The following is a 10225-nucleotide window of genomic DNA, read 5'->3' on the forward strand; positions in this document are numbered from 1 at the left end:
TTACTCGATTAATCGTAAGAATAATCAATAGATTACTCGATTACTAAAATATTTGTTTACAGCAGCCCTAATTTTAAGCACCTTACTAATATTGAAAATAGCTAACCTTGGAAGAGTGCCTACCTTGGTGCAGCAATATGTAATTTCTAGGCACATAGTGCCATTTTAGAACACAATCATGTAACTATGTTACCTTAAGTTGTTACGAAAATCCAACATATATCAAATATAACGTATATAAATTTGACTTTGCATTTTGACGCCTAGAAATTGGCATCTGTCTCTTTAAGAAGCTGTTACTCTTTTTGACACTCAGCCTTTACTACATCATCACAACAAATCCTCCCTGTGTGTCATTTTAAGAAATTCGTAGGAGCGTCAGACTGAGTATTACTTTGTATGAAAAGCTCAGGAGACTCCCAGTTCGCAGTGGTGTTCCGTGAGGCAGCAGCTCGCCTGGAGGCTGCAGCTCCAGCAGCTTTGTGAGAGCAAGCGTTTAGGCTCTCCGAATAATTGCCATGCGAGATTTAAGGATTCCTCGAACATGCGTGAAAGAATCAAAGTAACACTCCAGGTATATGTTTGATTAGGGAATAACATTATAGCATAATATGAAGCTAAAAGAAAGTCAGTTTTACATTTTACCTCTCTCTGCTTTAATCTTACTTTTTCTGAAAGAGCAGGTTTTATTGTCTAAAGTCCCAATTCATTTTCTTGTTTTCTGAGAGCGTTTCAAGAGCTTGTTACCTTTTAAAAGTGACAATAACCACATATATTAGATGTTCCCACCCATGATTTAAGTGCAGGCACGCTGCATTTGAACCTCGACTAGGATAATGTTGTGTTTCGTTGTTTTCTGTGTTCCTAGAGGCTCCAAAATGCGCATATGTACCGTTTGTGGTTTAGATGAAGGGAGATCCTTTCTGAAGAGAGTACAGTCGCAGATCAGACGGGATGACTGTCAGTGATATCGTGTTCCCCTGTAGGCACAACAGAGCAGAAAGCTGCATGTCTCACAGCGCCGCATGACATCCATGTGGATGAGAGGGAGCAGTAAGAGCGCCAGAATCACATGGGGAATTCCTCCACGTCTGTCGCAGCGAGGCTGTGTGGTGAGAGCCCGGGCGTGTGGTACTGTCAGAGTGGAGCTCCCACTAACCTGCTAAACGATCCCCTTCAAACCCACCCACCGCGGTCCTCCCCTTCTGGATCAGGACGGCGCTGCTGTGACATCACCCATTCCCACACAATTTGATTGGCCGGCCAATGGAGGGAAGTGGATTTTTCCTGCAGCAGAGTGAAAACGTGGGAGGACCAAAGGTAGAGAGTGTAAGGGGAGTGGGGGGGGGGGCTTGAGCAGGAAAGATTGATGCTGAGGCAAGCTGGCACTGCGCAGCGCTCACACACACTCACATAAACACGCCGAGTATCACGCGTACTCTCTCATCACACTCCCGAGCTGCTTAACAGGCAGGAAAAGCACTGACTCTGACTGAGTCTGCAGCCCGTTACTGCAGGACAGGACAGAGAGGACGTGAAGAACGAGAGGAGACCCGACAGGGCAGTTCATTCGTCTGTGTTTTATCTCAGAGCAACAGTTAAACTGCTGTCATCTCAGGAGGTCCAGAGCTCCAGGGAGCTCTTTACAGACACATCCCCTTTCCAAAAGAAAAAAAAAAAAAAAAAAACGGAGGAAGGAAAGGCAGCAAGGGCAGAAGCAAGGGCAAGTGTTGCCTCTCTCCCGGAGGTTGTCGTGGACGTCCTCCCAATGTCCTCATGAAAACAGGCAGAAACCTGCATGAGGTCTGGGCTAAAAGATGGCATGGCGAGTAGGGGGCGAAGGCTCTCCCAAAAAGACGTCTCTCAACCTGGTGGCAGGGTTCTACCATTACCTCCGAGGTAAGTGGGGCAGCGTGTCTGCACAGCGGCGTGCTCTAACTGAGAAAGCAGAGCAGAGAAAGTTCCTGTATGTATATTCTACGCAGGCATCGTAGTGTGTGTGTTTGTAGTGTTGCATTGCAGTGTTGAGTCTCTACATGCCTTCAACTGTGCAGGATGTTTTTTGTTTTTTTTTTGTTTTGTTTTTTTCATTTTTTTCTTTTCAATCTGGTTGTTGAGAGTATGTCAGAAAAAAGAGACTGATTTGAAATGCACGTTTCTTGGCAGACTGTGTATGTTTGTGTTTGCCTTTGAGTTTGGAGGTTGTTGATTTTGAAGCTTGCAGAGAGTGGAACAAGCAAACCCAGCAGACAAGCAACTCCCCCACCCCCCTGCATGGATCACATTGCAGGGGTGTGACTGTTAAAATGTTTGGCTTCTCTGTTTTGTCTAACTCTCTTCTTATCTGTATTTGGTTATGACTAAAGAGTCAGCACTCTGGAGATTTATCTGAAATATTTTTTTACAATTTGTTTGCATTATGCTTAGACTGCTGCCTTAATGCAGTTAAAATAAAAGAAGATACAAATTTTGAAATAAATGAGATTGTACTCAAATGCAGGGGGGTCAGAGTGGAAAGGGGGAGACAAGTGATGCAGGAGATGTTTTGTCATGCTCGGTTGCTGGATGTTTTTTTTTTTTTCCCCTCCCTCTTTGTCATAATGAGAGAACTTGAGTGTGTGTGTGCGTGCTTACAGTAAATTGGAGAGTGTGTGAGTTCAAAGTCACCTCGTCCCTGAGCCCGAGAAGCTGGCACATGCAGGCTCGTTCTCCGCCATGCGTGTTCCTGCTTTAGGTTCTAAATTTCTCCCATTTTCATCCAATATTTCGGCCCATCAATATTTGATCATTCCCGGACCCAATCAAAAGATTAATTCATAGTACAGGGGTCTGCTCAGTGGCACGTATGACTACGCAGGGATGTGTCTGCATTATGTATGAACAGCAGCAACCCCTTCCCCACCTCCAGCGCCACCCCTTCTCAATCTCCTACCCTTTGACACGCTCTCCCTATCTGTTCACATCTGCCCACTGTACCCACTGACACACTAACCAACTTGAGCGTAATCAGACCGTCAGCAGATTTCATTAAGGTAGAATGGAAGGCACTGTGTCAGACATCGTCCTCTCTCCTTGCTAATGTGCTTATCTCAAGGAGACTGCTCAGTGGTCCAGATGGGACAGAAATGGCACCGTGGCAGCGAATGTACGTCTCAGAAAGCTTTGAAACTGTTGTTATATGCTGAATATGAAAATGTAAAGAAAAAAGAAAATTGGATAATGGTGGTGCAGCAGCGGATGTGTTGCCTGATTTAAAGAAAACCTTTAATCATGCAGTGAAACGGATAAACCCATGTAAAGTGAAGAAAACGGTGTGTTTGCATTGCTGGCGAATCTCTTTATGAAATGGTTGATCACAATGCGTAGAAATGAAATCGTCGTCTTTGTTTTAGTGTTTACAGTATCACAATCACAAAGCACTGTTTGGATGTAATTTTCAGAATGACACATTTCTAGTCTCAGGCCTCTGTATGTTAACATTATATAAATATAATAGTAATAAATCTGGTCAGTTGTAGGAATTCTTACTGTCCTGATGTATTTCTTTTGTATGGAGCTCATGGAGACTGTTGGATATTATCAAAATGTTGAAAAAGGAAAAGTTTTCTGGAAAAATTCAGGTTAATTGTAATTGCTATAGTTGTGTTTTCAGCGAAGAAAACACAGTCAAATATTCTTCTAAATATCATGCACTCCTGGTACTTCAGGGTTCAACATTAGGCCCCCTGCTATTATCATGTATATTAGTGATTTTCTTTAAGTTTTGTCGTACTTGTCATTAGAGACTGGATGATTACTAAGATAAACCAAGGATTTGAAAACTTTTGGTTTTGAATACGCAGAACTGTCCATCATGGGGTTGGCAGGGTTCTTGTGATAATTCTGTTCAATTAAGTTCAAAAATACTTTATTGTTCCCAAAGGGAAATTAAATATTGTTGTAAGTCATGGTATTCAACGTTCCTTTAAAAGTCATTGTAGATGCTGTGGACAGATCTCCTGTAGTGATCTGTATTTCAGCGACTCTGACTGAAGATACTCTGTTGTTGTGTGACATTCTCATGAAGAGGATGGTCAAAGTTGCTTATAATTTTCTTGATTTTATTCAAAAGCAGTTGTATTATTTGTTAGATGAATGCAGATCATGTTGTATATTCACATGCAATAAAAAAAACAAAAAAACACATCATAAATCAGAGGAACCATCAGTTGTAAAGTTTAAAATCGGACTGGTTGGGTAAATCAGACTTGCTTCTAAAAACTGGTGAAGATCTGTAGATAGACATCCAGATCTGGATGGATATAGTGTTATGATATCAACAGTTCAAGTATTTGTATGTGACAGTGAATTCAAAACTTTCTGAACATATTTAAAGAGGGACAAACATCATACATTTTAGTTTTTGAGTGTTAATTTTTGGCACAAAATAACCAGTTTATGGATTGAGTAGACATAGGCCAGCATGTGACTCTCAGGGTATAATGACCTTGAGTAGAAACACAACAGGTGACTTTCTTGTATTTTTACAAAAAAAATTAAGCAAATCAGTCAGTGTGTTTTTTGCCTCTATGGCTAAATTTGGCACATTTAACTAATGGACTGAAGTGCTCATGTTAAAAATGTTGCATTTTAAACAAATAAGACAAACATTGAGTAATTAACATATGAATCAAGCTTGTGACCCTTTTGTGCTTTCATTTGAGCCGAGTGCCTTTTAGGGGACATCTTTAACAGACATCTATCCTATTGATTGTGCCTTTTGCTAATTGGCCTTTATCGCAGTGGCCACAACTAACAACCGCATGGATAGGTAAATCAGTACATGTGCAGTACGCTTGCCTTCATGTGCTGCCCTTTTAACGTCTGAAAGGTCACTTTCAAGAACAGAATTTCTTGTCCGCAAAAAGAGGAGTTCAGCTTGAGAAAATGTCATCGATAAATGTCAAGTGACGTTTCGTAGCATGTTAGCAGTGAGTAAAAAATTTGGTGTGACTGTCTACTGACACATCAGGCATAAACCGATGAATCAAAGTTAATTAGAATCCACCATGCCCTTTCTGGAAAGCCCAATCGGCTCTCGCAATGATAGACAATTAGAAGATTGCGCTTTAATCCCTTATTTGTTTATTATCGCTCAGGACTAATGGGAATGCTCTGGGCTCTGATTTACAGATGAGCAGGAGGCGGTGCAGAAAAGGACGTTCACAAAATGGATCAATTCCCACTTGGCAAAGGTAAGAGGTTTTGCTTCCTTCCCTGCTGCCAGTATTTTGTTGTCCAATTTACACAAACACAGGTGCTTGTGTTTGTATGGATGGAAAACTTCGACACTCCATCCTTTGTGCCGACTGGAGCGTTTTTCTCCATTTTCAAAAAAACAAAACAAAACAAAAAATCCCGCTTCTCCAGATAAGACCGCACACACAGTCATCACATGCCTGCAGTGTGTTTTTCCTTATTCCTTCAGCCTCAAGTAGCTGATATCAAAGATATTTGGCTTAATTCTCCAAATGACATTACTGAACAGTGCATTCATTGCTTTCCCTCCAAGCTGAAGTCGGTAATTTATATTATACTATCTCAAATAAGGGTAATTTAGATAGCTTAGGATAAGAGGTTTTAGTTGAAGCTTATTTTTTTGAATGTGATGACGTTCACATGTCTGTAATTATTGTGTCATGCTGCATTGTACTCCTTGGTTCCTCTCATTACTGCTTTAAATGTCGTATCTGTGCTGGCTGGACAAGGCAAATATGGCACAGGGCAACACAATTAAGTGTTATTTCAATCAGTGACGCTCCTTTCAAGGTTTTCTATTTGATTACGACAGCTGTGGAAAGTCCAAACCGGTGGAGGTGGAGCAGAAAATTCACATGAAAGGATGGGGATAAACCTTTCTGTTGTATTAAATATTAAGCAAAGAGCATGCCAGGAAAATGTTCAAAGCACCCTACACACCAAAACTGCCTAAAATTACATGTATCTTTTTCACTGAGAAATTTAAGGAAATCCAACCTGAAGTTTGAATGCTTTTGTTCAGCCCATTTGGAGGCATTCCTAACAATTCCTATGAAGTAACTGAAGATTTCTTTAAATGCATACTTTTCTTTTTTTTAGGGTTGATTAAAATGTAAAGGCATTTTTGATTAATAATCTGTGACTTTGTGCTTCTCTTCCCCTTAATTTGAAATGGGAAAAACAAAGCAGCACGCAATTAAATTAAGGCAGATTCGGGCATAATAAATCATCTGTAACTATGTTCTTTGGTAAGAATAAATAAGGGCAGCTTGATTGCTTAAAAACAATAAACCATAATTATTTTTGGTAAATTTTAAAATCCCAATTATTTGAAATAATTATTCCTTGAGTTTGAAAAAAATAATGCGTTTATTGACTTGAAGAGTAGTAGCCTGAAAACAAAGATGAACATTTCCCTTTATCAATCCGGGAAACTAACTGATAATACAACAGAAAACTACACAGCAAAATACGTAGAAAAAGTAAATGAATAATTGTGTCAATGAATGATGAATAAGAACAAGTTGCTTTAAACAAATGCACATTTTTTTCACACATTTTCATCAGGGGTGACAATAAATGCCAATTATTGTCACCATTCTTTGCATTAAGTTTGGTTTCTTCCTAATTTAATAATTGTATTAATTTAGTATTTATTGGCCATTATTTTTTTAGTCTGAAGGGTTCTCCACCAGTGTTAATTAAAGAGCTTGAATGAAAATGTAAACATTTACTTTTGTCTCCATGAAGAGTGAGATTATTAGTCCCACATCTGCTTGAGCAAACATGTAAACATATAAAGGCTGGGACTCAGGGAAAGAAGCTGGTTTGGCACCATCCCAAGAAACCAAGTGATAATCAGGTGATAAGATACATAAAAAAAAAAGTTAATGAAGGAGGTTGGTTATTGTTCTTTATTTTTGAAATTTTATACCAAGTCAGCAAATTTAATATCAGCCTTTTTACTTAGCTTTACACAAGAAATCAATTATTTCTTAAAATACTGTATGTCTTAAACAATACAAAAGTGGAATAAAGAGAATTTGTCTCCAATGATCAAATTCAGTTCAAAGGCAAGAGCATATTTCATCTCAATAGATTGTCTCTCTCTTGTTGCTCAAATTACATACTCGCAATCACTGTCGTTGCCCATCGAGAACCTGCTCACCTGATGGCTGATGTTGCCATAGTGACACTGATTGGTCTAAATTTGTCTCCAAAAATCTCTTTGTGTTTAGTCTTGATCAGGAGACGAAAAGTTGCTTAGTTTACAGCTGGTTAAACGGATAAAGATGTAAATGAAGAATGTACGGATTCTAAGGTATTAAAGGGCGTCATACTGTGTAAAGGGACAATAAAGGTCAAGGACTGAGTTGAGTGAACACAGCTCCACAGTCACAGGAATGAGAAGGACAGAAGTTGGTGCAGCTTTTATCTGTGAGGAATGGATCGTCCTCCAGGCTATGCAGATGATTAGGCTACTCCAGTTATCTCAGGTCTTTATTTCAGTGCCTAAAGGTGCGTGATTAATCGTTAGGTGAGTCGAGACTTAACACTCCCCTCCCCCGTACTTTTCCACTCCACAGGTATAACAAAAGAAGTCCTATAAGCTTTAAAAACTGTCTCTCTGCTAGAGGAGATGTATTGAAGCTAGTAATTTATACAGAAGATTAATGGGTATCATTACTTTAAGCAGTTCACCAGATTAACTCAGTGAAGATATAAATTGTAGGAGAGCAGCAGGGTCTGTGTTTCTGCAGGTTGTGTGTTTAGATATAGGCCGTCGTCATGTAGGCCACACAGCAGGACAAGTTTTTAATTTTCAAGTGTAGTCGCTCTTCAAGTTGCACTCATTGCAACTCTGCAGAGGAGTGACAACTACGAAGGGTGGCGATAGGGGTTCAGTGAGCGGACCCCGAGTTTCCATTTGACAAATCCTTTCTGAGAGGGTTAAAGCTTAATTATAGAGTGGCCAGTGTGAACCGCAGAGGTTTCGTCGTCGTTGAGGCATTTTCCAGGAAAACGGCTTAAGAGCCATAATCAGTGGACCAAGTGTTTTTAGAGATTACAGCAGCAGTAAGTGAAGCTCCCCGAGGGTGTTTGCTTCCTTGCTCCCCCCTGCCCACTCACTTTTTGTTATTATTTTTTTCTTTAGATTCCCCCAACAAGCCACACAGTTGCATTCAAGTTTTTTTTTTTTCAATATTCAACCAGCCAACTCTGCTTAAAGCCTCTGAGTTCTCCTCTTATTGTTACTTAGAATAAAACCAGCGTAACTGATCAAGACTGTAATTGGCGGCTCAGATGTCAAAGACAAAAAGGAAATAAGCACAGTTAAAGCCTGACTGATGCATTTCTAATTGTGAAATCGCGAGCTCAATTAATCTCTTGCGTGCCACAAGAGTACTTGTTGACACTGGCAGGCTTTAGTTTGAGAGGACGTTCAATTGTTGGGAGCCATGCTGAATGTTTCGAGAGGTGCACAGTGCAGTGCACACCCTCTGCAGGAGCGACTCGTGTTTTGACAAAGTTACTTGTACACAAACATTAGCATAGCTATTGAAGTTTCTCTAGATTTTCATAACAGACATCCAGAGACATGTTTCCTTAAATTTAACACACTGCCATTCAGCGTGAAACTCTTCAGTCCTCTTTGTTTCCACCCCTCCCTTTGTCTTTCATGCTGTCGATCTTTTTGAATCTGCGGTGTCGAGTGTACCAAGGGAATAACACAAGAGCACACACACACTCACACATCTTGAAACTCTTCTCTTCTCAATCAATTATGACCCAGACACTCACATGTAATTAGCTCATTAAGTTCTTGATTTTTTTTTTTTTTTTTTTTTAGTGTGTGTTGCAGCGCAGACGAAATTAATATTACTTTCTTATTTTGTAATTAGCCTGAAATTTTCCTCATTAGCTTTGGGATTGTAGTGAACAAATAGATGAATTTAACTCCAATTAGCTTTTGGTGCAATTTATCGCTTTGAGTTGGGCCTTTTATAAGCACCTTCCCTGTCATGTTGTGATATGGGAGGGAAACCCTGTCTGAGTATTCTCATCTCCAAAGCCTTGAATCAACATTAGAAGAGGAATTAGTGAGAAGAGCTTCCATATTTTCTAATTAATTTTTGAAAGACGTAGGGTTAGTGTCTCCCCCCTCGCTCTTCTACGATCCGTCTCGTTGCTAGTCTAAATCCCTCTCACACATTTCCGATGTTTTGGTTTGTATTAATTTGTCTCATGCTCACACGGTCCACATGCAACACTCGTTCACACTGCTTCAGCCTTCACTCTCTTTGCAGTTAATCTCCCTGTGAATGGTTCGCTCATCTGAATGCTCTTCTCCCCCCCCCTCCTCTAAACCTCTCAGTCCCCCCAGCATGTGACTGTGCTTTAAGAGAAATCCTTGATGTGGCGCTGGCGAGGAACAGAGATATGTGGATTTCCCCTCCGAGTCTGAAAGTCAGTGTCAGGTCAGGGAGGAAGTCAGTGGGAAGGAGATGGTTTGAAATCATCAGCATATTTTAGGATTTGGAGGAACCCCATTTAAAGTCTACTTATGGGGTGAATCCAGCTGTCAGTAAAAGCGCTGGGACTGCCAAACTCCGACTAGGCTCTGAGTACCTTTTCTGTGAGGATTTTCTTTATCCATGTTGCACAAGTTTAAATTAATGTCTACCAGTGTAATATATGTATTGCATTGTGGTTTATGTTGAGGCTGTGCTGCTGAATGTGGCATAGCCTGCAAAATAAACCACTTCTTCATTCATTGTTTGCTGGACATTGCAAGAGCTACTACATCTGAAATGATCAGCCTTTGCATTCCTGAAAAACTGTAAAACTAAGAAAGCTGTGGTCATACCTTACAGCTTTTATAAAAACAAATACTTATGTAAAAATATCAGTCTTGTTTTAAAAGGAGAATCTTGTTCAACCCTAATCATGCCCAAGACCTCAAGTAAAAATAAGACATATTTGGTCAACCAACACAAATAATTGAAATATATGGACACTTAAAAAACAATTGTGATGCAAAGTTTGCAAAGATACATTTAGATAAAATGTAAAATCTTAGATGCAAGTTTAGTGTTTGTCTTTTATCAGCCATGTTACATATATATATATATATATATATATATATATATATATATATATATATATATATATATATATATATATATATATATATATATATATATAT

At 39.6% G+C, this 10225-nt stretch overlaps 1 protein-coding gene across 11 annotated transcripts in view; it reads left to right on the plus strand.

Annotated features, from left to right (window-relative positions):
* The window catches only part of syne1a (spectrin repeat containing, nuclear envelope 1a), a 154950-nt gene that overhangs the window by 16333 nt on the left and 128392 nt on the right, over positions 1–10225 (plus strand). For 7 of the 11 annotated variants that reach the window (XM_015031269.1, XM_015031274.1, XM_015031277.1 and 4 more), the window contains exons 1-2: positions 1432–1899; positions 5173–5234. In XM_015031269.1, coding sequence (XP_014886755.1) covers positions 1818–1899; positions 5173–5234 — 144 coding nt within the window. In that variant the 5' untranslated portion in view covers positions 1432–1817. Of the gene's footprint in view, positions 1–1429; positions 1900–5172; positions 5235–10225 lie in introns of those variants that run through there. The other 4 variants (XM_015031275.1, XM_015031276.1, XM_015031279.1 and 1 more) reach the window with 3 other exon arrangements.

The sequence above is a fragment of the Poecilia latipinna genome, unplaced genomic scaffold (assembly GCF_001443285.1).
Source record: "Poecilia latipinna isolate Pla-1442-1.1 unplaced genomic scaffold, P_latipinna-1.0 Scaffold201, whole genome shotgun sequence".
NCBI classification, from domain to species: domain Eukaryota; kingdom Metazoa; phylum Chordata; class Actinopteri; order Cyprinodontiformes; family Poeciliidae; genus Poecilia; species Poecilia latipinna.